The following is a 27,926-nucleotide window of genomic DNA, read 5'->3' as shown; positions in this document are numbered from 1 at the left end:
GTTGTTACAGCTAAGGCATGCAGAAGTGCATCTCTGAACACAAAACATGCAGTAAAGTAAGTGGGCCGCAGCAGCAGAAGACCACACCCACCTCTAATAATGGGACTCTGAAACCGCTATTACACATGCGCAACAAAATTGGACAATAGAAGATTAGAAAAGTGTTGCTTGATCTGATGAGTTGCAATTTGTGCTGCAACATTTAGATGAAACGGTCAGAATCTGCGGTAAAAACATCCTAGCTGGAATCAAAGGCTCAGGTTGCTCTGGTGGTATAATGAACAGTGTTTAAACAATACATCAAAAATTTAAGGCCAACACATCTGCAGCATCTGAGTAGTATCGTGTCACTATGGCCCGAAATGTCCGAGGAATGTTTCCAGCACTTTCTTGAGTCTGGATCACAACAAATTATCAGTAGGGGTGCAACGATACTCGTATCGATATTGAACTGTTCAATACGGTGCTTTCGGTTCGGTATGCATATGTATCGAACAATACAAATTTTTTAATTTATTTTATCAACTTTTCTTCTGACGATGCTGTCTGTGTTGAGAGCTCAGTGGATCTGCGTTCGACTACTCCGCCTAGGCTGCACTGTCGAGCGCAGATCCACTGAGCGCAGCGCAAGCTAGCAAGACAGAAGCTAAGCTCGTTGCAACATGGCAAATTTAACAAATTTAAAAAGCATGAACATTTTTTTGTATCGAAAAAATATCGAACCGTGAGACCAAAGTATCGAACCGAACCAAACCGTGAATTTTGTGTATCGTCGCACCCCTAATTATCAGAGTCGCTGCTAAAACTGATAAAGTGGCCAGAGAGACAATATAGTAGACATCCAACAAACAGAAACAGACGTTTTGTTAAGAGAACATAAACACGTAAGCTGAGGAAAAATTTACAAATGCTGCTATACAGCTGTTGATGATCAATATATGGTGACCTCTGTGACCTCGACCTCAGGGTCGAGGTTAGAGGTCAAGTTTTCTGAAAATCTTGTGAACAAAATAAATCAAAGATTTCCCCTTTCCAATTTTCACATTTATGCCATAGATTCATCTAGCAGGAGGCTGTGCGGCAGCGCTGGTGACTGCCAGTATTTTCATTCATATGTTGTTTAAACTTAAAATACAAGCACAGGAAAGCTGGAAATCGTGTGTGCACACATAATTATACAAAACAAACAATATTTTTATGAACTGTAAACAAAAAAGGAAAATATATTATGCAATGTTATATATATATTAGAACAATGCAATGTAATATACAATATTGCAATGCTATTTAATTTGTGTTATTTCATTTTTTGTATAGTCTTTACTGTTATGTACTCAAATTCCTAATTATGCTGCATCAAGTTTGATGCTAGAATGCGGTTCTTTATGCCGAGGAGCACTAAAGCACTTTATGAGGCTTTCTTTTGATGTGTGACTGATTTGGCCTCTGTATGTAAGTCTGTCTAACAACAGTAACCCAAACAAACCAGGTTGCAGTAGGTTGCAAGGCACTGAGCTAGGTCGATGGTTTCAGTTTTGTAAAAGCTTTTGTAAATGTGTGTTCATGCTGGTTTTGTTAAAAACAGGACTTCTTGGTAAATGTTAGAAAGGTACACTGAAAGAGATCTCAAAAAAAACAAACAGTGGAATATACAACCACCACGGTAGGATGGTTTTACGACCCGCCCCCCCTTTCCCCCACTGTGTCTGTCATATGTGCTCCACTTAGTTTTAACAGAATTGAAGTAGCAGGGCTCTTACGGTGACCTTTACTGGTGTGACTGGCAGGTGGAGTATAGAATAAAGAGCAGAGCTCCTATTTAACCTTTGCTACAGTACAAATGCTTAGGGCAAGATACCCTTTTGAAGCATTTCATTTAAGATAATGTTGTAATGCAAAGAGGCTCTCAACTCCACAGGAAGATTAGATGGCTTTGCCTTTGTAGGGTTTTCATTCTGCTTTTAATAGTTTAGTCAACCTTGTATTGCCTTAAAGGGGAGTTAGGGGAGAGAATGACTTTTCCTGACGTCACACATTTCAATTATTCATCATTTAGAGAGTTAATTTGGGAGAAGGAGAAAGCAATATGGATCTGGGCATGAATGGAGATATCAGAATATGGTGACACCATTTGTTGTGACTGGGGATAATAGAGAATAGGAGGAAAGTCGCAAAAAGGAGGCAGGTAGAATTAATGCTCCTTCCCAGTATTATGTGGTTTGCAACATTAGGTACTAGACCTGAAAGTGAATCACTCCCATTTAACGAGTCACTGATAGAGTGTTTCTCCTGTAGATACGATGAATCATGAATCAAAAGCTGAGAACGTGTTCTGAAGTGAAGCTTGAGTGGTGTACGCTCCAGCGATTCAGCGTTTTGAGAAAGAGCAGCAGTGAGAATGTGGATTTTTCATGCCTCTAGGAAAAAAGAGGAAGGGAAATGAAAGTGAGTTTCAAACAGGTTCAAGGAAATGTGCACTCGAGTCTTCTGTGCCTTTTTTTTTTTTATTCCTTCCTCTGCTACCCTTCCCCCTTCCTCTGTTCTCGTTTTAAGAGAGTTGAAGCAAAGTATGGTGTTAAGCCACTTCTAGCCCTCTGTCCAAAGCTAATGCATTCCCCTTAAATATTTCAATGTGCTTGTCTTCTGTTCTGCAACACTGAGTACAAGCTCTCCCTCAGCTGGCACCCACAGAGGCGCACTGCCACCAATGAAATCCTGCCAGTTAGACTTCTCAGACTGCTAGAAACAAGCGCTGAAGATTTGCATTTAAAAAGAGGATAGAGATGAGGGAGGTAGGGAGGAACTCTAAGACTGGGATGTAGATTATAGATTACAGGGTTTGTGTGTTGTGTGACCATGTTTGGGTTTTTTTTTCTTTACTCCTGGGTGTAAATGCTGTGATTGTTTTTTACTTTCTGCACAGATGTAGAGCAGCATGCTAGCTGATGCAATAAGAAGCAAACTTGTGTTGATTGTCAGATTCGGTGCTGCTTTCTAAAATCTGCTCTGACGGGCACTAATGTGACTCACACACAGAGACATTAAAGCCCTGCGAGCAATCCTTACAGGAAAAGAGCACCTGAAAATTCCTCTTCCCTCTTTATGAGCTGTTACATAAAACAATGACCCTTGTGCACTCTCCATCAAACTGCACAGCGGCACCTCTAGTGGCGGCAGCATGTGTAGTCTTTATGGTTCAATAACTTCGTTCCTTCATTATGGTCTATACCTGCCCTCCCTGTTCCTTCTTTTCCTCCCTGTCTTCGTTCCTGCCCTCCATCAATCTAGCCTTTATATTTCACAGCGGCAGCCATCATGCAGCTGGACCTTGAGGAAATTAAAATCTGTCTTGCTTTGTCGCACTCCCCTGTGGACCTGCAGATGTCAATAAAATCCTCTATTATGTTCTGGCACATGCACACACAGAATGACATAGTGTACTCAAGATAAACAGCATGCACACTTGTGCACACAAATATTTAACTGCAGGCTATAGAGTTATTTGGGCTGTCATGTAAGCGCACGGCCAAGCTCGGCGAGTGTATTCATTAACCTGGGGCTCCCTGAGTCGTTTGGGCTGTCAGCTGTTAATTGATCTAATGAAGACAAATACTGAGGTGTTCTTTGTTCTTGTTTACGTTTGTAGTTGCAGAACCAGTAACCGGAAAAGCCTCATCCTGACCAGTACCTCCCCCACCCTGCCACGACCGCACTCACCACTGCCCGGACACATAGGTCAGTATGCCCAATGTATATGTTTTACCACATTCCCAGTTTGATTCCAGCTGCCTTTCCTGAACATCATATCAGTCTGTCCCACCGCTTGTTTCTTAGCATCTCAATTATCTGCTATGAAAGCCAAAATAAATTGTTGAAAATTTGAAATAAAAAGAAAAAAAGAAAAATTATATGAGGTGCAAAGTTTGAAAATAAAACAAAATTTACATTCACTGTTTTTACACCAGCCAAAGGATTGTCATTATATTTTTTCTGTTGACTCTTTCTGCATTTGCATGCAGTCTGCAGCTTGCTTGCATTGGCTGTGTATCCTGTCAGGTTGATCAGTAGAAAGCTGTAAAATATCCCCATGGCTGTCTCATTGCATCTGCATGCAGGAGCAGAAAAACATCCAAGAACCCGCTCATGCAAACATGGACCCATATGTTTATAAGCAGAGGGATTAGAAATGAGATGCACATTTCCTAAAGCTTTTGACACAGTTATTCTGAATATTCTAGGAAGTGAACAAAACCAACTGACTTTTAATGTAAAACAGCCACAAACAGAATGTATTTTAGTTTATTACCCTGCCCGGTAACCCAGAGCGTCTGTTTTTTTTTTTAAACTGTTTTTTCTCCATATGTATCTTATTAGGAAGCAGTCCGTTGGACAGCCCGCGCAACTTCTCACCAAGCGGACCTGCCCACTTCTCCTTTGCCTCTTCTCGAAGGTTGGCATCACTTCTTTTGTGCAAAATATTGGAGCTTGACTGCTGTTAGGATTATTCTGAGACACACGCACACAAACACACAGTGAAATCCTTCAGGGAACACACCCACTCAGTCGCACACACACGTGTAAAATGGAGCTGCAGCTTTGTCCTGGGTCTGTGTGACTGAGGCGTGACAACAGGCCGACATGAATCAGGCGAAGTGCCTGGACTTTGCCCAAACGAGTCCCCCCTCATCACTCACTCAGGGGAAGTGTCAGACTCCGGGACAGCCGGAGGAGGCCTCAGGGAAGAGAGGGATGAAAGGAGTGAAAGTGTAATTGGATAGATTAAAAGGCAGTGAAGGTGGCAGAATTGCTCCGGTATAACAGCCAATTGTCCTGTTTGGAGGAACAAAAATAGAAACTGACATTTTGAATTTTGGCTGTTAAAAGTTGTAGAGAAAAACAGTTTTTGGTTCCCTTTGTGTCTAACATATGCTTTCCTGTTTTTCACTTTTGTTTTTCATTTCTTTTCTCAGGGCCGATGGTCGCAGATGGTCTTTGGCTTCTTTGCCTTCCTCAGGATATGGCACCAACACACCCAGCTCAACGGTAGGTTTCAGCAGAAGATCGAACTCTTTGATTATCATTCCTGCAGTTTAATGTGATCATTGCTGGAATTTTTTTGTCTGGTTAATGTATTTAATGCATTTCCTTTGCCGTAAAACATATGCAAGGCTGATTTCATCATATTTTCATTGTTTATTCTTTACATCCCGTCTGTTTTTCCTGACCTTGTTGGTGCGTTGCTACATTCCTTGCTACCTGAAAGGCAAATACAGATTAATGGAACAAAAAAAGGATATAGCATTTGTCCCATTTCATTTATGCTTAATCCGATTTGTCAGATTTGATCTTCAAAAACATCAGTGTTACTGACTCATTGTTGTAAAGCTTTTGTTGCTAGAAGGCTGACTCGCTAATTTACACTTTCCGTAAGGTGGAAATGAAATTGTTCCTACTTGCCGCAGCTTTTCATATCTTACTCTGGCTGTGGGTAAAGATAAGGAGACTTATCGCATTTCAAAAATCTTCCATGCGTCTCATCCGTCGAGCCCAAGGTTGTTCATTCCGGCACCACTAAATCAGAGGGTGTTTTCTTTGGTGGAAGATAACCTACAGGCCTTGAGGGCTCAAGTCAGAATCACCACTATTAGCTATCAGAGGGCGATAAATGTCTAGTCATCATTTGATTGACATATTTCTACTTGATTATTGCCTGCATGAAGATATTTACAATCACTGAGCACATGGGCATTCAGCCTGGACAGATGATCCATACTATATATAGACAAATCGATCGAGAGGTCGCTCCTGTTAATGATGCTGGGCAGGTGTCTTGCATTGCCATCTCAGCCACCATTTCTGTAAATGTGTGTCTAAATGAGTGAATGAGAGGCAAATTGTAAAGAAATGTGCTGTGCAAAGGTTGAAAATCACTATGTAAGAGCAGTTTATTTGTCCTTCATTATCAACAAAGGCTTCCACCACCATATGTGGCAGCTGGAGCTCAGATGATACAGCGAGTGGACCATTAGTTGCTGAGTAGTTGGTTAGTCCTTGAGTATTTAAGTACTTGAATGCTTAAGGACACTTATTCCTATACAAATATTAAAGAAGGAGAATAAATGAAAGCAGGTGTATGAGAGGTTACTAGCATAATTGACCATACAACAGATGTGGCTTCCTTGGCGACAACTTTCCTCCATCTGTTGTGTATCATTAACTGCACAGCCACTGCTGCTGACTAAATGTGTCCTTGTCAGACAAAACATGTCTATCAAACTATGCTGCACAGTGTAGGTGCAATGAGCTTCATATAAACCTTCTGAAGTAAATTGTTGAGCCTCTGTGATCATCGTATTTTTTAGTAGACATTCCCCCCGCGCTCCCTTTCGAAAGTGCAAAACAGAGAAGTATGACCAGATACTACGTACGTTCATTTATAGTTTTAGCAGAGAATCATGAAAAATGACAACAAGAAAATGTGAAATGTGTATTTTGTTTTGTTTTTTTTCCTTTGGCTAATTTGCTGCCTAAGTCATGAAACTGCACCAGAACTTTACTTTCGATTTTTCTTCCATTGCTAAATAGATGAGGTGCATTTTATAGCCTGTGCATGAATATGGATTTCACTCAAAGAATTCATTTGCATATATTTACATGCACAAAATCAGCTCTGGCGCTGCTGAATTCATATTCTAAAGTTGCATGTGCTACGTTTGTTCCGTTTGAAACAATTACAGGCCACAGTCGCGGCTAAATGCCATGCATACACAAACAAGCACAACTCCGCAGTCTTTGACTTTGTAATTCCTCTTGTCAGTCCCAGATGACTGTTAAGAAGCTTTTCAGTGGCAAGAACATGCATCATGTGTAAATCAGAACTAAAAATAAGTAATCAGTTGCTAAGATATGTTCGACCTGATTTATCTGAAACTGATGACTTGGCCTCTCTGGAAAAAGTGGAGCAGAGATAATTGAAATGTAACCAGTCTGTATTCATGCCTGTTCCAGTATGTATTTCTTCATCCATCATTTCTTCACAAAGACAGAGAGAGATGATAAAGAGGGACAACAGAGACAAATAAAAGAGAGTGTAGGTGGAAATGAAACTCGATTTGAAGCAAACAGAGAGCCAAAAACAATGTTCGCTTTCTTCTTGAGTGCAAGATGTTTGCGGCATAAGAGACTACCCGGAGAATTGAACACTGCCAAGGCCCATTTGGTAAAGACTCCATTTGAGAAATGGACTTTAATGTGTTTGATGCTCAGGTGGATGCGTTGACTCATAATCCACTCCCTGTACATTTCTGTGCCGTCCTGAACGCGATCGTTCCCTCAGCCTCTCTTCTGTCTTTCGCACATCATTTCTTTCATTGACTGCCTCCCGGCTTCTCCTCACAGCTGCACGTGCAGAGACACGCACACACTGTAGATAACCCATTGATCTGTTTTTACTGAGATTGAAGGTGGTTGCTCTGTGTCTCCATAATCTTCTCCACCTCCATCACTCCTCCTACCCTGCCTTCCGTCCCATCAATCAGTTTTCAGTGCTCTCCTTGTTCTCCATTACTTGCTTGATTAGATACAGCAGGGCCGCTGTATACTGAACAGAGCAGATCAGAGTACAAGGTGTATGTGTGTGTATACCTATAGGTAGAAATGACATAATATTTTAGAGAAAAGCTACAGAAACAGTTGGAAGTGTATACAGACAGTGGATATGTAACGGTTTAAGCCTTACAGATGACACAAACAATAGATTCCTCATTTCTGCTTAGATCCTGCCTCACACAGCAAAACAGCAATTTTACACCAGGGCAGGTACAGGCTTGTCATATTACTCCCAATGCTCAGATTTATTATTATTTTTTTATATTTTTATTTCTACCTTTAACTTGTTTATAGTTGATAGTGCAGTCATGAGCTGAAAAAGCACTTTGGTCTTTTAAAAATAACATGTTGAATATTTCCCTGAAAACCTTTGTAGTGGGAAGAAACTATGTTTTGCCATATGTCGGATTATACTTTACATTTCTGTCTTGGTTCTTTGTTAGAGATAGGAGTACATTGAAAGGAGTCAGTTGAATTTGTTTGGACATCTAGCTCTTAATCACCTCTGAGGTGAGGTGTTTCGGGCAGGTCCTCCAGGGAGGAAGACCCTGATGCACATGCGGGACAAACTAAAGAGTTTACATCTCTCCAGCTGGAGTTCTGGAGAAAACCACCCTTGTTTTTCTCCAGAAGAGCTGACGGAGGTGATCATTAAGAGGGGGCTTGGGCATCTTTGCTTAGACTGCTGCCCCCGCAACCCAGATGAGCTTTAGAAGATGGATGGATGGATGGATGGATGGATGGATTAAAGAAAATAATTCCAATTTTTTTGTTCAAATGGTGAGACATTCTCATTTATAATTAAAAGTTTCATAGCTTATAAGTGCAGCAGTGTCAATACACAATCCAATGGTAAATGCATTCCGCTCATACAACCTGGTATTTTTGTACCATTATAAGTGCTGTGTGCATTTGGTTCTAAGCATACAACCTATATGTTGCTGAGACTATTTTGTAATTTATTATGTTCGTGCCCTAAACCAGTAGTGACTTTATAACACATTTTATCATGAATCTGAATCTTTAAGCCACACTTTTCAACTCTTTGGAAGGATCTGCTGCTATTCACTTTTTTGAGATTTTTAGTAAATGCAGTGAAAAAGAATCATTTTATATAGAGGCAATGCTTCCAGTAAATATTCCATTCTGGGACTGACTTTATATTCTCCTATAAAGCTGTTAAAGCCAAGCATTTTTTATGATCTTCAAAAATTTCCTCCTCAGGCTATTCTCAGCGGCAAATCTTTCTCACTCCATTTATAAGCCCGATGCACCTGAAATGAATCTGCATATTCTTCAAAATATATTTCAGGAAAAACATGCAGAGACTAATTTCGCTTTCTGTTTAGCCTCAAAGCCATTAAAGGTCAGAAGCATTAAGGTTGAATGACCAGTGGTTCAGCTGTGCCACCATAATAACAAAACTAAATGTTGGAGATATTTATCATATTTGTTTTTCTTTAGTAGTAAGTAAGCAGAAGTGAAGAAAGACTGACAAGTTGGAGAAATGCTCCAAATGAAGTAGCAAAACCAAATCATATAAACTTTTATTTATTCATGACATCCATCATGTTCAGTGGCATTTCCCCTCATTCTTCAATCTTGCTCTGTCTTTGGGGAACTTCTTAATTGATCATGTTGCACTCTAAGCATTGCAATTTCTATACTTTTCTTCAGCCTGCGCGAGAGTAAGACCTGAAAAGAGTTTCTAATGGATTTTTATAGCAGAAATCATTGTGTGGCCAAAGCCAACCATTATGTCCCATTGGGAGATGTGTTCATTAAGGCTCCCATTGATCCAGGCTGTTTTTTTCCTTCGGTGCTGTAGAAAAGTCTTTTGTTTAAAACCAGGCAGCGCTGCCATTAATCGCCCAGAGGCATGAGATGCTTAACCAGCAGTCAACTTTTACTCGGGGTGATTTTTTGATTCCCTGCAGTCTTTTTGCTCTGTTTTTCAGTCTGCGTTACTCTGTTTTGCACTCCTACACCAACTCCTTCTGGATATTTTTCTTGTTTCGCCACCTCTCTCCTTGTTCTTTTAACTTGGTTTCTTCTTCATTTCAGTTCTTTGTTACACCCACTCACATTATAGAACACCTTGTTCTTCTCTTCTCCTCTCTTCTCTTCTCTTGTCTTCTCTTCTCTTTGTTTTTGATGTTCTTTTTCATCACTGGATGTCTATTTTTAAACTATTGATCTTGCAGCTCTTACAGAGGCTTAAAAAAAATCAAACGACGGCCAGTTCACTTTTTAACCTTGCCTCCTTTTCATGTCTCTCCAGTCATCCAGCTCATCCCAGGAGCGTCTGCACCAGCTGCCCTTCCAGCCAACCATGGATGAGCTGCACTTCCTGTCCAAGCACTTTGGCAGCACAGAGAGCATCACAGACGACGACGGCGGGCGCCGCTCGCCGCACGTCCGTCCTCGCTCCCGAAGCCTCAGGTGAGAGCGTGACAGGTAATGGGCAAAAGACTGTTTAAGTAAAGGATCCCATCCCTCCTGTGTGACACTGGAGAATAAAGATGTCAACATCAAAGCTTTATTTGTAAATGTTTGAGTATTCTGTGTAAGACATAACAAAACTAGCCAAAATTCAACATGGCAAGCTGTTATCAAAGGACATTTAGCAGCCATTAAAGATGATAAAAGCGATTTTTATTCAGTTACTGTGCAGGACCAACTTCTTTCTGTTATTAAGAGGTGTGGCGTGCTCTCAGTCATTAATTCAGATGAGTCGCCTTTTGTGAATGTGCCAGTGCTTTATTTGGTGCAGCTCGCATTTACAAAGAGGGGACATTAGGTTTGTTAGGCCTTTTCATCAAACACAGCATGCTCTGTTTTGAAGATGTGTCTACCTTGATAAACAGTACTTAAGTCCTTGCTGTACCGGCACCAATGCAACACTGTAAAATGTCCCTTTATCATGGTATAGCGATAGGTTTGCAGTAGTACGCAGGACACAGTCGACAGAGGTGGAAAGTAACAAAGTACAAATATGTTACTTGAGTACCTGCACTTTACATGACTAGTTATTCTTCTGACATGTTTCTTTACTTTTCGTAACAGTATCTACTTTACTGTTACCACTCTAGGCTCTAGTTTTAACACATTTTAGGAGAATATTTTGCCTTTCACACATTAAACCCATTTGAACCTAAATAGAGGGAACATGAAAGACAATCCTGTTGGTGGATCCAGCATCAGTGCTTATTGCTTCTGACTGGCGTAAAAGACGCAGAGATGAGATGCAGGGAAGAGAGCAAAGACGGACCTGTGACAGAAAAAAGTACCATTAGCAGCTTCATGACACACAACAAACAAAAACAAAGATATTGATCAGTTAGCTTTTCACAAAACTAGCGGATAGGAATACCCCTCGAAGAGTTACTTTGTACTTTTTTTGTCGTTAAGCTGCCGGGGCGGCGAGCCACGTGGACACCTACGTTTGTGAATGCGATAACTCAACAAAGAGGCAACGTAGGAGCTTCAAACTGATACCATAGGTGTGTCTAATAGGAGGCTGAGGGGTAGCACTAGTTTTCACTTTGACCTAAAAGAAATTAAATTAATATTTCTACCTAAATCTTTCAGAATGCAAGTACTAGCTGTACTTCTACTTAAGTGAATAATCTGTCTACTGTTTCCACCAGTGCAACAAAAAATAACCAGTAATTATCTCTAAGATGTCAGCTGTCATGTGCAGTTTGCTAAGAACGTACATAAACAGTTTAAACTGGTCCCTATTTATAATAAACAGTTTAGAATAATAAACTAACAGTTAAGGATAAATGGTTGAGGACGTTTTTATATTTTCCTCTGAAAAGCAGTGAAGTAGAAGTACAAGTGCCTCAAACTGTAGCACACCACTGATGTCTCTGTACTTAGGGTTAGGGTATTTTCCACCACTGTTATTATATCAGTAGCGAGTCCAGCCTCCAGTGTGTTGAGCATCTCCAGGGTGCAGCAGCTTCTTTAATAGCTGAAGCCTCTGGTGTACACTCCCTGCAACCACACCTATTATAGCCTCCCCTCTGGATGCAACATGTCCTAACTACATCCGACACATCACTACTCATCAGTATTCAGAAATCAGAAATCAGAAATCAGTTTTCATATTAAGCTCCTCAGCAGTTCCTGGCCTAGATAAAATCAGCTCGCAGACTTTCCTTATTGTGTATATGTTAAATTATAATGTGTTTTCCCATAAAGGACTTTTTATCAGTTCCTTTTTCTTTACAGATGTGTAGATCAGCTCAGTTCCTGAGAAATAAAATCAACAAAGTAGACTTTTGCTGCCATATGTTGGTTTAGCTTACATCTTGTGAAAGGATATGCTGAACTTTCATGTTTACATGCTTGTGACATCTTTGCCACGGTCAGGATGGAGGAGATGTAGGAAGGGACTGCGTCCATAATAGAAACGTGGCGTACTGAATTTCTGATCGGTTTATTAGCGTTATATACCAACAGGACAGACATGAGGGAGTGCGGTGAATATTTTCTCCGTTCAGGTGAAAAATACAGAATTGCTTCTCTTTGGGCTGCCTCCTCTCACTCTGTTCTGCTCAGTCGGTGCTGTATATTACACTCCTGCTCTCTGTTTGTCTGTTTTCAGCCCGGGGCGCTCACCATCCTGCTATGACAATGAAATAGTGATGATGAACCATGTCTACAAGGAGCGCTTCCCCAAGGTCAGGCTCGCACAACAAATACGCAAGTGTAAACTGTACCTCCACGCACACCTCAAAATACACACACACACGCGAGCGCACACATACACAATATGCATACTGGCAACAGACATCTCTCAGCTACATTTAAAATATTTGTTATATTTCTTTTATCCAAAGTGAGTCACTATTTGCAAGAATCTGTTGTTTTAAGTAAGCAGCTGATGATCTAAAAGTGCTGGAGGGGCTGAACATGTAAACAAAACAAGAAGTAAAACAAAAAAAGCAGCAAAGCAGCTCCCTGGAATTTCAGACAGTGATAAAAGCTGCGCTTATTTACTGTGATGATGTTAAAATAATTCAAAGGTAAAATGTTAAGTTCTATTTCCAGAGGGAACAAATAACTGAGTTAAGGTCCTGATGTTGCTTTAAACAGATTTTGAGTATGAATATATAGAAATTATAGGCAGGGAGATGAATGGACACTGCAAGATTTCTCCCTGAGCACACTTTGGTGACATGATGAAGCTTGCCATCCCTCTTTTGCACTCCTGATGGACTGCAGAGACCAAAACATTGATGGCATATACACCAATTAAACTACTTGCTGCTACACCAACCAGCAGACCAGTGACTACTGACCAGGACCAGTTTGAGGTTCATGGCTGTGTTTAAAAATGCTTCAAAATGAATGTCACACACCCTATTTTAAACCATTTAAAAACTAGAATTTAACATGTAATTATTTCAAAGTGTAGTGCACACTCTGTGCCCATTTCTACTCATTTTCAGTTAGTACTGGATTCCACTTTCAGGGTTTTCTGCTGCCACAGATTTCCTAATGCACACTTCTCTTACAACAAGCAGGTATCTGTGTGCTTGGTACTTTAAACAATGCTCACCACTCTTAATTTATTACATGGTTCATGGTAAGCTGTTAAAAGGTCATCCATGTCTAAAGTCCTTTAGCAGATCATAATTAAAAAGTCAATTAGATGTGTTTAAATGACTCTGAGACGTGTAAACATGACTCGGTGTCTCAGGGAGCCAACCATTTTGATGAACAGTGAAGTGTGTGCAAGGAAATCTTTCACATTGCAGGTGTCCTCAAACACCTGCCTACACACACACACACACACACACACACACACACACACACACACACACACACACACACACACACACACACACACAATTATAATCCTGCTCATTCACAGTGATGCATTGTGAAGCAGCACGAGTCGTCCCACTCACAAATCCCAAGTTGGTGAATGCAGGTTTAATATTGCTGTATTTTTTTTAATGTTACTGTAGGAGTAGTTATCATTTGCATACTTGAAAAAGACTTGCAACAACTGTATAAAACTCAAGCACTGAGGAGAGGTTCCAGTTAATGAAACCTCTAGATCTCTCCCTGCTCTTTCCCAAGAAATCTGTTTATATTTGGGCGCGTTAACCTGTCAGCTGAATAGAGCAGGGCGATATGACCAAAAATATTTATCACGATATACATTTGAAAATTTGCGATAATGATATAACTCACGATATAATTGACACTAGACAAAATACTTTACAACTCCACAACTTGCAAAAAAACCCCAAAAACATCAATGTATTTTCACTTAAACAAGCAGCTGTTTTTTATGTGCATTAAAGTTATCTAAAAATTTAGCAAAGTCGTACTAAAACATTTGACAGATTTTCGAGCGCCGTGTGCCACATAAAATCGTTTCGAGGTCAGTAAACACAACCAGAATTCATACATAAGGCACACGGGATTATAAGGGGCGCTGTCGATTTTCAGAAAAATGCCGTATTTTCCAAAAAACACGGTAATAACGACAGCCCGCTAGCATGCTCTACCAAAAATAGTGCTTTGTTGTGTATCTGAGGGACGAAAGCTAAACCAGTTCCACACCACTGAAGTTGCAGCATTTTTACAAACCAATTCTGGTTCATTCGTTTCATTCAACGATCCGCTTTCGCCCTTCTCATTCTCCATCGCCGCCATGATTTTTCCGCCGTCTGCGTATGAAAACAAAGGCACTGCGCATGCGCGTTTTACTCATATTCTATCGCGATATTTCATTTTCTTATCGTTGCCCAACATTATACCGGTATTACCGTGAACGGTATGATATGGCCCAGCCCTACAGCTGAATTAATTATAATGACAATTAAATGTCTTTACTTATTAGAAAATAATAGTAGCATCCTTCCAGATAATTGTTTGCTTCACCATACATGAGTACTGGTAATTTCTGAAAATAAAATAGGCAGAAAAGGCACATTAATTCTCTAAAGTAGCACTTTACTGTGGCATAATTATAGCAAGCTGAAATACATACAGATTGGAAGCACAAAAATGCACTCAATATGAAGGTTGAAAAAGTGACAACAAATCAAGATAAGCCTTTATACACACAAGTTTGCAAAGTCTAATGTGGTTGTCGGTCTCCTCCTGAGGTTTGAGTTTTATGAATATGATGGAAATACTAAAAAGAATAACACAGTCAAAAGAGGTGCAATAGCAACCAAATGAACAAGGACCGAACACAGGGCGCGTCACGTTGTGTTACATCACTTCACACATCACTTTCGTTGAGGTGCCTTAGCTGAGCTGAGTTTCTGCAGCCTGAGAAAGAAACATCCTAAAAAATCTTTTTTTTTTCTGCAGGGAATGAACAGTGAAGTGCAAAAAAACATCAAGGCCCTTCCACAAAGGCTTGTTCAGAAAACAATGAGTGTCGTGTCTAAAGCCATATATAGAATGTGTGGAGCTGGCTGAGCACCGTATATTGAGATAAAGACAGGTGATCGTATTATCTTACACTCACTGACTATTAACCACTGTTGTGTCTCTAATCAGGCCACAGCTCAGATGGAAGAGAGGTTGGCAGACTTCATCCAGAACTACTCCCCAGAGAGTGTTCTGCCACTGGCTGACGGGGTTCTCAGCTTCATCCACCACCAGATAACCGAGCTAGCCAGAGACTGCCTGACCAAATCACGCGAGGGCGTCATTACCAGCGTTTACTTCTGTGAACTGCAGGAGAATCTGGAGAAGATGCTGCACGACGTGAGTTGTGTAGCAGGAATCTGATGTGATGTGCTTCCAAACCTCGCTAACTGACCCTGTCTCTCCAAATTTCTGTCTTTCTTCATCAGGTCTACAAGCGCTCGGAGAGCTCGGAGCTCACCTTCGTCATCGAGCTTGTCAAAAAGCTCTTCATCATCATATCTCGTCCTGCCAGGCTGCTGGAGTGCTTGGTGAGTTCCGCCCTGCTTATCTGATTGTGGCTAAACTTTCAAACACATCGAGAATCCAGACTTTCTTTGTTTCTGGAGGCATTTTCTACCCCATTGAGCTGCTCGAAGATACTCCCATCCTCCCACATGGAAACGGAGGGTCGAATATGCTGAACTGGTACTACAGAATCTAAAAGTAGGGCAGAGTGTCGACTGTTCGTTCATTCTGAACAGATGAAACATAAGTGTGTCACTGCAGGAAGCTATGCTGCCACTCCAGTCAGGAAAGGTTCAAGTTTTGTTTAATCTTTTATGTTGCATCTGTTTTACCAGTATGTTATTAACAGAGAAAGACAAGACAGGATGTCTTCTTTATGTGTTTCACTTTTGCAACTTACAAGTATAAACAAGTAGTGTTTGCAGCAATAAAACTGTGGTGGAATAAAACTGTGAAAAAAGAACAGGATAAAGGTCCAAATTTACAGATAAAACTACAGCAACACTGGTGTCTCTACACAGCATTAGGAGGCCAACATTTTGGCTACTAAGCCAGAGAAGATGTCTGTGGTAAGTTATTGCCAAATAGCAACAGACCTCAAACCAACTGACCTCAGACCATCCCCTGGGGTATCCCATTGCTACTGCTTTTTTTCCCCGTTAACCCTGACATTTTTACAGAAGTAAGATTTTTTTTTTTTACACCTAAAAAAGAAAATCTGCATACAATTTCATCAAACATGGCAAACACCTCTGTCTCAGATTTTAGAGAATTCAGAAGCAATTTGGGCCTTTAAATTCCCTGCATTTCCTGTGTTGAATCTTGCATATTTGAAGCTCTAACCAACTCTGCTTGATTTGTTTTTATTCTGTCATAACTTCAGCGCACACATAACACATTTATCACCAGTTGGTAATGAGATACAGGCCCAATCCAGTGGAACATGGAGATGAAATAAGCAAGATTATAAAAGACAAGAAAGGCAATGCACAACACCTCTTAATCTTTGAATTCAGGTAGTTCAACCCCTATTGCCACAGGTGTATAAAATCAAGCCTTCAGGAACAACAGCCACTCTGCCATGAAATGTCTGACTACATAAAGTTAAAGTGCTGAGGTCCATAGTGTGAAAAGTCACAAATGCTCTGCTGCTTAAATAACTGCAGAGGTCCAAACCTCGTCTATCATTAACATCAGCATAAAATACTGTGTATCAGGAGCTTCATTTGCCATAAAACTGCCAAATCAAACATACGCAGCTACAAGCTGTGGTGACCCTTGTGATAAGGGAGCAGTCAAAGGTAGCTAGCTAACACGTTTTTAAAAGAAATACTGACATTGACCATCAGAGTACAAATAACTTCATCACGATGTGATTTAGTAGCATGTCATATTTTTCCCCTGTTAATTATATGTAAAAATTTGAAATTTTAGACATACCAGTTGCCAGATTGCCATGAATTTGTGATATTTTTTAAACCAAGCCAGAAGATGTACCATTATTTGTTTCACACCTGTCTTCTCTTGACATGCCTTTGCTTGCATTTGGAAGTAGCTGCTACAATCCATTCTCTTGCTTCCCGTAAACGTTGCTTTACCTACAGCATTCTTAACACATGGGAGTGTATGAATGTTGAAACACACTGTATTATACATGGAGGTCATGGTTTTGTTCAAGCTGTGTCATTCAGCACATCAGTCATCCTGTGTTGCTGCAAATTGCATGATTATTGCTTTAGGATATTTTTCACTCTTGTTCTTCCCACCTCCTCAACTTGTTCGTTTTCACAACAGAACATCAAATCCAGTCCAAGACGGAGCTGTGTCCTTGACATGCTGATTCATTAATTCAACAAAACTTATTTAGTAATAACAAGCCTCTCTGCATCCACAGGACACACCTGAATATCAGCTCCCTGATTGATGGTGCGGTCCCTCCTCCCAAACCCTCCCGGCTCATCTTTCTGTTACCAAGGCGACCGTCAGAAAAGGTCGATAGGGTCAGGCAGGATGTGGAGGGGACTTTAGATCTTCACGGCCCGTGGGTTAGAGAGGAGAAGGCACACACAGATGAAATTTTGTCCATGTCCGTAGAGTTCATTTAGCATTCAAGTCAGTCACAAGGTCTGATTTGGTGAAAATGTCACACAGTCAGAAGGCTGTTAGCTGCAAGAATATTATCCTCCAGCAGCGCAAACTATCAGAGAGCCAGGTTAATTCCCCATCTCCATACTCCTTTTTTTTCCCTCTAGTCGAAGGGAGCAGATATGAGAGAGAGCATGGAAAGAAATGATCCTGGCTGCCCCAGGCTTTCTAATCAAAACGTTACTCCACCAACAGCAATGAGACCGAATCCCATAAGACACCACAAAAGGCTGTATCATAGGAAAAAATGAACATTTTCAGAGAAAGCAATTTAAAGTTTGGAAGTGTATTAACACTGATTGTGTTTGTTTGACAGCCCTGTAACAGTGTTCGGTCATGAAATTGCTGCAGGTTGAACTAAAATCTAGTTTTATGATTATAAGTTGGATGTACTCTTAGAATTACTTACTGTTTATGTCACATGGCACAACATAACATCGTTTTCTTTATGCTCGACTAGTGTTAGCTGTTATCACATCCTTTTGTGACTCCACACTAGAGCGTTGTGGTTCAGTAGCCGGCTGTTGAACTGGAAAAACGTAATCTGACACTCACTTTGTTATTGTGTTTTATCAACACACTACAGTTTGGATATTTTAAAGTATATAAAGAAGGATATTGGTTCGTGATTTTAATTGAAATAGAAACTATAGAAGTAGAAATAATACGAGGTAATAATTTAACTTATAGCTTTCACAGTGTAAATATTTGTTGGGTTTATCAGTTGAATCTGAATTAAATGTAGATTTTTGAGTGTTTAGTCTGGTGATTCTCAAAATTATGTGACCTTTCATGAAATATATAATCACTGGCCAGTTTTTAAGGTACACCTTGCTAGTGCCACATTGGGTGTCCTTTTGCCTTCAGGACTGCTTTAATTTGATGATTGCAAACATAATTCAAATTTTTCCACATGTTCAGAGAGGCTGTGATGATTTCAATTGTCTTGTGTTGCACACGTCACCACTTCAGCAGTGGTCTTTGTATGTGAGATCATGTTAATTTAAGATGCATGTACAGTACAAGTGTTTTGTAGCTTTTCCTGACCCCTCCTTGTTTGTTGTTGGAATTATAGGAGTTCAACCCAGAAGAGTTTTATCACTTACTCGAAGCAGCAGAGGACCACGCCAAGGAGGGACAACTGATGAAGGCAGACATCCCTCGATATATTATCAGTCAGTTGGGACTGACCAGGGATCCACTGGAGGGTAAGAAATGGGAATAATAGGTTTCAGGTTTTATTCCAGAGGTGTATATATAATAGAAAATATGAAAACAAATGAAAGTGTAAAGTTTTTAATTTGCAAGAATGCTTTCCAACAGATGTTTGCTGGTTTCAGTTGTTTACTTTCACTCCCAGAGCTGGATAAGTAGATCAATACCACTTGTGTCTGAGTCCAGATTTGATTAACCTACTTCTCTATAAAAGCCGAATGCTGCTGGAAAGAGCTAGCCTGGTACTGTTCAAGGGGGGAAACTGAGCCACCAATACAACTGACTGTACAGATTAGCATGCTATGCCTGTTAATTTAGCAAGTTAGCATAAATAATGTAAGATTTTGGTGGGAGTTTTGTGCTATAACTCTCCAGTTCAGTGACTTCACATAATCTTAGTATTAAACTGATACAGTAGGAAATAGTGACACACTTTAACAGCTTGATGTTTTTGCTTTAGTATGTTAGTAAGATTTGGCAGCAGTCGTCGTTGCAAAAGTGCATTTCATTTAGCTAACGTGGCTTCTCACTTGTGTCTTTTCCTCTCATCCTATCTGCAAGCATGTGAGAGAAATCCACAGAAAAAATGTTTCATCTCTATTTTGGGTGGTGGCAGTATGAAGCTTTAAAAAGTGCCACTTTGAGATATTGATCAGCTTTTCTTTACGTCCATGATGAGGATATATTGAGATGAAGAGTCTGAGCTGCTTGGATCATTTGCTGTCTGGTGGTGCGGCTGCAGTTCTCTTTTTCATTCATCATCATGGCTCGAAATCAGCCCCCAAACTCACAGTTCACTATTCCCATCTGTTCAGCCACTCCCAGTCTAATCCATCAAGAGCTCGCATTAGCTGATGGGTTAAATGGCTCAGAATGACTCTTCACAATAAGCCACGGTGCTTTTATTTCAGAATTCATGAGAGATGTATCTGGTTATGTCTTTGTGAGTTAATCTCGTCTAACAATGTGCCTGCTGATATCTTGATCTTGCACTTTCTTTAGCACCTACATTGTCATGCATAGGCACACATGCGCACCCACATAGCTGCTTACACTTTCGCACTCACATTTCTTTTCTTGGTTTCTCACACAGAAACAGTGTCAAACAGACACTGACAGAATATACAGTTTCCAGCTCAGTGACTTTTATCTTATATAAAGTTTAGAACCACAAAGGGGCTTTCAAAAGGTAATTATCATTCAATTATTTCAACAAAACAGTTGTGTAATCAGTGTATTCAAGCAGCTGTCACATATAAAAAATGCAAGAACACTGGAAATTAGCTGCCACTCCTCTGCCACTGTTCATGAGGGGAGTAAGAACAAAGTGAAGAGGAGGGAAATCTGAAAGAGAGAAGAAAAATTAATAGAAAGAAGCTGTTTTAATTCTCATATTTTACTTTGTGGGATTTGGTCTGTAGCGGTTGAGAGCTGCAGTTTTTCTAACTGCTCACAGCGGTGTGGGGGGCCTAGTGTCGCTTTTTATTGTCACTTCAGGTTTGTCTGTTAACTAACACGTGTCCCAACAGAAATCGTGGGCTTTGACAGCTACGACAGTGAGGGTCCGCACACTCCAGAGACCGATGACTCAGCAGAGGTGACGAAGAAACACGCATGCACAGACACAGGAAACAAATTACCTGTTTTGTTTTGTTTTTAACTTTGAATTATAATTGTAAAACTCTGGGGATTTCATCAGGGAAAAGGGAGAGCCATCAAGCCACCAACTGAGGAAGACTTTCAGACCATAAAACTGATCAGCAATGGAGCCTATGGGTGAGTAATTGATTAATACGTCACTGATCACACATAGAAACCTAATCGTATCCAATTTTTTCCTTGAGCTTTAAAACTAATCCAGTGGTTAAACTTGGTAAAGCTCATGAATCTAAAAACATTTATATTCGAGCTACAATACAGATATATTGTCTGTCTTTATGTTACACACAGGGCAACAGCATGAAGAATTTGGATCATGAAAACATCCAAGAAAGCTATTTATGAAGAGATTTCTAACAAGCTCTAACACAAACGGCAGAAAGATTGTCAGACTGAACAGCAAAGATCTAGAATTGGACTTGAATGTGTATAAAAAATATTTGTTCAGTCTAAATTGGAACTGGTCAAATCCATCAGGAGCAGTGCAACAAATATTTGAAACATTCTTTCAAAAGTGGATGCTGGTGCTGAGTTTACATGTTTGTCCCTCTGGAGCCATTAATTTGAAAAATTCATTAGCCAGTTAAGCTTTCAAAAACTTTCCACTCTAGTAACTTCCTGTTTTAAGACCGGATGTACATTTCCGGTAGCTTTATTTTGCGGTCAATCGCTATTGTGAAGATGGACTCCAAAATCATGGCCAAAATATGAAAACAGAAAGATTGCGTTAAGTTACAAAGAGCAGAAGGTGGGAACACTCACCATTGCTGTGTCATAAAAAAATCTAATTATCAGTTTTGACGTTTGAAGAGTGTAGATCGATTGGTTGTTTACATCACTCAACACAAGCAGAACTGCATTACAAAATGAGAAGACACATCGTCCACATTCAGAAGCACGTCTCTGTATAGTGACAGTTCTAATGATTTAAACAGGCAAATGTTCAGCATTCAAACTACAGGCGAACATTAGTCAAAGCCAGATGTCTCCCCGTTATGTCGACATCAGCGTGCACAGTCAAGTACACACCTACACAGCACGTCAACAAATCGTGAAAAAAAGTCACAGGATCTAAAAAATGAATGAATGATTGCTGGTAAGGGTCTCGATATATCAGTATTTACGAAGGGTATGTTGTGACTTACCTTCAAAATTCTACAAATACTGAGAAATATCAAATTTGAATCCTTTCTCTCCTTTGCTCTGAGGCGCGGGGGGAAAATATCGACAAGTCGATGAACATCATCCACAGATTTATTCGGTAAATGCCCAAGACGTCTTGAGAAATATAAATCACCGCTTGATTCATCCATTTGGTTGACTTGTTTTGGAAAACCCGACCGTAAACAAGGCGCGAATATCACGCCGGAAACTAAGCGCTCTACACGAGTTTTCCCACCAGAAGTAGCATATGCTGAGGCGCACATAGCCTATTACAGAATTTCAACCTCTGGCTAAATTTCACCAGTTACACTCTTGACTTAAATGCTCAAGTATGGTGGACCCGAAAGGTCAAATGCACAACTTAAGAAAATACAACAAAGAGAAAACACGCAAAAGCACACAAAATAAAATAGAACATGATTAAAACACGACAGAACTAGAAAAACACAACTGAAGTATTTTTAGAGAGATAATAATGTGACGGACCAGCTGCGGATGTAACAAGCTAACACTACACGGCTAATAGCAAGCGTATCTACAGTGTTATATGAATCATGCGAATAAAAAAAAAACATTATCTTGCATCTTTTTCTTCTTCTCCTCACAAAACTGATGAAGACTTTTAAGCGTGTCTCGGTGCAGTCCTTTACATATTTTACTTTTTGTAACCGCTGCAGTTGGTCCTTCAGATAAATGCCTCATTTCTGTTGTGTTTTGTGTGCTTATACAGCGTTTTTTCTTTGCAGTCTTTTTCAAGTTGGAGTGTATTTTGAGCTTTCAGGGCCACCGTACCTTTGACTATAAATAACTGAAATTTATAACTTCAAAGCTTCTCAAGAGCGCATTTGTCTTAAGTAAAGCCGAGCAATTCACATTTGCTACATGTTACTTCAGTAGTCCGATGACAACTGCAGAGTGCTGTGCAGGTGGAGGCACTGCCTTTTCACCCACGTGATAGCGCTATGTTAGGACATTTAACATTCATCCGGTGACATTTTTTTCCTGTGCAATTTAATGAACTTCATGTATTTGATGCATGAAGTCTCCTTTATCCTTGGCTCAGCTCTGTCATGCTGGCACATCCGTCACCTTTTTTTTAGTCTATTTTTTTTTAGCAGGCTACCACAGAGAGACAGATAACCATTTACTGTCATGCCAACAGCCACTTCAGAATCACCAGCTAACCTAACCTTTTGCTTTCAAGGTATTCAAAGCACTTGTTACACTGCAAGCTGCATCCACAGACACTATTTTGTTCATGTATGTGGGGTTCAGTTTCCTCCCAAATCCCTGACAGCAAGTTTTAAAAAAACAAAAATGTTTCAGATTTCTACAAGTTGACATCTAAATGGTTGAATATGCATGATTTAACGATAAGATCACTCAGAAAGCAAGACTAGTTTACTGTAGAAATTACATGTTCTTGCCTTTGTCAACAGCCATAGTGAAAGTGGCCAAGATCTTGTGTTTTCAAATTGCTAGTTTGCTTTATCAAACAAGTGATCATAAAACAGTTTATGTACCAGTTTTGGTACTTGTGTCCGCCTGTAAACGATTTCCCTATAATGTAATCTGCTGATATGTTGTTACTGCTGCAAAGCTGATAATGGTTTCTGTTCCCAAAAAAAAACAAAATCATAATGCCCTGGGTTCATAAATTGAAGGTTGGTAATCACTAGATTTTCTATTAGCATAATGATCCCAATCATGCATCCAAATGAATCAACATTTAATAGAAAATGTTACTGGGACACGGTAGCAGTCACTGAAGTCCTCAGGATCCTGGGATGTAAAGAAGACAGTGGCACTGTGAATACTAATATAAATACTAATGATAATACCGGAAATGTGAGCAGGAGCCAAAAATACCAACTAAAAGATGATGAAGCTTGGGAAAAACCCCTGAAAACTTGAGTTAGATCACAAAACAACAAAGGTACTTCTATTAGTATTACCAAAAATAGAATTTGGTGGTTGTAAATTTTTGTTTAGATAAAAATTATTAGCAAGGTTTTATGTATTTTTAGTGTTAAAATATATTATATTGTCTTGTAATGCCATGAGGGATGAAATATAATTGGCACGGCACAGGAAAAAAAAAAAGAAATAATAAATACAGACACTAAAAGCAGCGCTTAATCCTTCATTCTGTCACAGAGAATAATTAAAACGCACAGAGAGATTCAGATGGGATGTATTTTAAAATGCACATTTGACATGTTGTCAGGAATCGGGATTGTCGGGGTTCAATGATTTGAAAGAAAATAAAATAATAATACATTTAAAATGCACTTCACAGCAAAGAGACGGCCAGTGGGGATGTAAACACACGAGTAACATATGGTCTCCTCTCCACCTTGACCGGGTCACATGCTGCTGCATGTTAAAGGCTGTCAAAAGCTGAGTAAGGTGGATCAGCGAAGAAAGAGTTGTACTTGGCAGGCCAGCATTATTCTACCATTATCTACCCACGAGAGAAAATGGGTTATTTTTCAGGTGTAGTTCAAAAACTCTGTTCAGGATCAAACATAAAATGAAGATTACGAGCTCGGGGGTTGACATTTTGTGCTGGAGGTTTTCAAGTCTTAATATCCTCCTTGATGTGTCCACACAGCCACACTTTATTGAGCTCGTGTCTGAAAGGAGATGAAATATCCTCTGCAGTTTGTACCACCTGCTGTTTTCCTCAATACCTCATTTCTTCTGTTCTGTACTCTTCTGTCTCCCCTGCGTTGCAGCGCCGTCTACCTGGTGCGACACAGGGAGACACGCCAGCGTTTCGCCATGAAGAAGATCAACAAGCAGAATCTGATCCTGAGGAACCAGATCCAGCAGGCGTTTGTGGAGAGGGACATACTCACATTTGCGGAGAACCCCTTCGTCGTCTCCATGTTCTGCTCCTTCGAAACGCGACGACACCTCTGCATGGTCATGGAGTACGTTGAAGGTAAGGGGGTCGGCTGTGGTTTTTCACTAGATCTGAGTTCAAATTGATAAGATCGCATGAAGCTACTCTAAACACGTGCCTTGATTTCTTTTTTGTTGTGTGTTGGTCAAGTTTGTGCCTTGTGTGTAAAGTAACACATTTCCTCCCTGACTCTTTTACATCTGTGAAATAACCTCCAGCACATCAGGATGCGCTTTTCACGCCACCTTTCCTTTGGATGCTGTAGCCATGGCCTTTTCTGTTTTATCTACATTTTTTATTTTAATTTTCATTCAATTCCTGGACTTATTTTTTAAAATTGTGAATAAAAATTGCCACCTGAGCCTCTGGCTTCTAAACCGAAGGTCAAGCATTCAGGAAACGTGCAGTGAAGTATAATGTCTCAGTTACAAAAAAGGGCAGGGGAGTTTTACTGGCTCACGGCTAAAGCTCGACTCAGTTTTCCTTCTATTTGTGCTGAATTCTATTATTTTGTCAAGATCGCTGTTGATTCACAGACACACTGAGCTGTCAACGGTAGGTACGAATTTATGACTCATGTGTGATGGCAGTGCCAAATATGGATGGCACAAAAATTAATTAAAAACCCAAAAAATAGAAACATAAAAAGCAAATCGTTTTACTAATTCAGAAAAGACTTCTAATGTTCTGGTGATAAAAACAATGAGTCATATTTAATGAATTTGTTCTCCCTAATCAGAGCATCAAAATATGTCTTTCTGGGGTTTGGCACCATTTGTTTGAAAGTTTTAACACGTCGAGCATAGATTTATGTTATAACTACAAAATCACATTAACAGTAACGTGTGTTGTTTATGTGATTGCAGGTGGGGACTGTGCCACTTTGCTGAAGAACATCGGGGCTCTGCCTGTTGAGCTTGCGAGGATGTACTTTGCTGAAACTGTATTAGCCCTGGAGTATCTGCACAACTATGGGATCGTCCACAGAGACCTCAAACCCGACAAGTGAGTGTTTAAAATTTATATTATCAATCAATATAATCACTTGTTTAATTACACCTGTTCAAATATATTATTAACCAATCATATGGCAGCAACCCAGTGCATTTTGGGTTGTAGACATAGTCAAGACTGATGGCCTGCACAGGGTGTACCTAGCCTTTTACCCTATGACAGCTCGAGCCCCGTGTGATCCTAAATCATAAAAGTGGATGGAGAGATGACTGAATGGATGATAATAATAGTAATAAAAACGAATAATAATAATAGACATGGACCGAAGCCTAAGATAATGCAAAAACAAAACATCCAAATTTTTCTTTAACAAACAACCCTTGATAAAACTTTAAAAGTCAAAAGCCTGGATCGCTGATCGGGTGCATTCATTAATCGAATTGGCAGCTTACACATCTGGAAAGGCACCATCAGTGCTGAAAGGTATACACAGATGTTAGAGCGGCACACGCTCCCATCCAAAGGTCTTTTTCTGGAACAGCCTTGTATATTTCAACAAGACAATCAAAACTGCAAACTGCATCGAGTGCAACAGCCTATTAAACAAGTCCAGCTGCTGAACTGGTCCGTGTCCAGTGTCCTCTGTCCTTTCACTAACTGGAAACTTAAAAATAATAATGAAACCAAAAATACAACAAAGAAGACCCCAGACTGAATCCTATATGGGAACAGGAGACTTTCCTCTCCCAGAAGTTCAACAACGGATCTCCTCAGTTTCCCGACACGGCTGTGGCCATGGTATTTGTAATGCCTTATGTAATTTGTGTAATATACTGGGGTATTTATAATCAGAGGTATTTATATCTATTAGAACTATTTTGTCATGTTTTGTAACTTTGTAATATACAGTATTGTATCATTTAATTTACTTTAATTGGTTCGGTACTTACTGTGTCGGAGCTTCTCTGACTGCATATTTTCACATAATCAGAGCTTAATAAAGTATTCTGATCATGGCCCAGTCCCAACTTCTTTTTTTTCAACATGTTTAATGTATTTAATTTCCTCAGTTTAAGTATTTGATGTGTTTAATGTTTTCTATTGCAGATAAAATATGGGTTTACAAGATTTGCAAATCGCTGCATTCTGTTTTATTCAGATTTTACACAGCTCCTCAATTGCTGAGGGATTGGTTTGGATTGCTTTATGGCTTATAGGTGTATAAAAACTTCTGTTTTTGGTTTTGTTTGGGGGGGCTTTTCATGTCATTTGCCAGAATGAATGCCTGTTTTCTCTCTCCTTGTAGTCTCCTGATTACCTCCATGGGCCACATTAAGCTGACTGACTTTGGCTTGTCGAAGATGGGCCTAATGAGCCTCACCACCAACCTGTATGAGGGACACATTGAGAAAGATGCCAGGGAGTTTCTGGACAAGCAGGTACGGTACCCACGACCTCACACCGGTCGCATTAAACATGTTAAAACACGAAGTACAGCATATCAATGTAACATGGTAATAATTAATTTCACTTTTTAATTAGTAACTTTATGAATGAGGTGCATGTCCACTTAGAGGCTAATTAGCTGAATCCCATTTAAAAAAATCCTTTTTTCAACCACGCATGCAAACCTGCCAAGTCATCTGGCAAAATCAATATTATCCGAACAAAGATGCTGCATTATAATGCTTCCTGTTTAGTCTGAATAAGTGAATCATTAATGCCCTCCATCTCCATAACAATCCTGTTTTGCAATTACAGTAATTGTTTATACTCTGAATTAAACCAGTCATGAGCAGTCAGATTGGGCCGCGTGTCCTTTTCATCTTCTCAGTGGAAGCAAGCATCTGTGTTTCTGCCAGTAATCAGCTCACATCTGCAGAAACAGACTGCAGCTTTGTGGTGGAGATTATGGCGGAGAGAGAATTTCTCAGTCAGTCAGAACTTTTACTATTGGGCTGTCCTGATGTGTCTGATATAATTTGTCCACAACTCTTGTTTTGGATAGTTCCCACTAGGTGTCACTCAGATTTGATGTACTGTTTGTTTATCCAGAACACTTCCATTACATCCACAGTCAGGGGCGTAATTTCCAGGGGGGTTAGGGGGGTTATGACCCCCCCAATAAAATTATTAATTATCTTGCATAGATAGGCTGTTGACTTTCTTTACTAATTTCAGTTATTACCAGCAAAATAGTTGCATGTTTAATCATCTAGGAATTTATCCAGATTTATTTATTTATTTAGACAGAGATCTTGACCCCCCCAATGTTCAGCACAAAGTTACGCCGATGTCCACAGTAGCAGCTTATTTTTATTAAGGATGATTAACTTGTCTTTCTCTCCTTTTCTCA

The 27,926-nt window shown here is 39.9% G+C and overlaps 1 protein-coding gene across 5 annotated transcripts in view; it reads left to right on the top strand.

The window, feature by feature from the left end:
- The window catches only part of mast1a (microtubule associated serine/threonine kinase 1a), an 81,773-nt gene that overhangs the window by 39,088 nt on the left and 14,759 nt on the right, over positions 1-27,926 (top strand). For 4 of the 5 annotated variants that reach the window (XM_082536752.1, XM_082536754.1, XM_082536755.1 and 1 more), the window contains 13 exons: positions 3,647-3,735; positions 4,375-4,450; positions 4,971-5,043; positions 9,890-10,050; positions 12,224-12,299; positions 15,148-15,357; positions 15,447-15,548; positions 18,746-18,878; positions 20,415-20,482; positions 20,585-20,661; positions 24,447-24,655; positions 25,483-25,621; positions 26,877-27,009. In XM_082536752.1, coding sequence (XP_082392878.1) covers positions 3,647-3,735; positions 4,375-4,450; positions 4,971-5,043; positions 9,890-10,050; positions 12,224-12,299; positions 15,148-15,357; positions 15,447-15,548; positions 18,746-18,878; positions 20,415-20,482; positions 20,585-20,661; positions 24,447-24,655; positions 25,483-25,621; positions 26,877-27,009 — 1,546 coding nt within the window. Of the gene's footprint in view, positions 1-3,646; positions 3,736-4,374; positions 4,451-4,970; positions 5,044-9,889; positions 10,051-12,223; positions 12,300-15,147; positions 15,358-15,446; positions 15,549-18,564; positions 18,654-18,745; positions 18,879-20,414; positions 20,483-20,584; positions 20,662-24,446; positions 24,656-25,482; positions 25,622-26,876; positions 27,010-27,926 lie in introns of those variants that run through there. The other variant, XM_082536756.1, reaches the window with a different exon arrangement.

This window comes from Aulonocara stuartgranti, assembly GCF_965226115.1.
Source record: "Aulonocara stuartgranti genome assembly, chromosome: 6".
NCBI classification, from domain to species: domain Eukaryota; kingdom Metazoa; phylum Chordata; class Actinopteri; order Cichliformes; family Cichlidae; genus Aulonocara; species Aulonocara stuartgranti.
The sequence above is the reverse complement of the archived record's forward strand: the minus strand, read 5'-3'. Positions and strand labels throughout refer to the sequence as shown.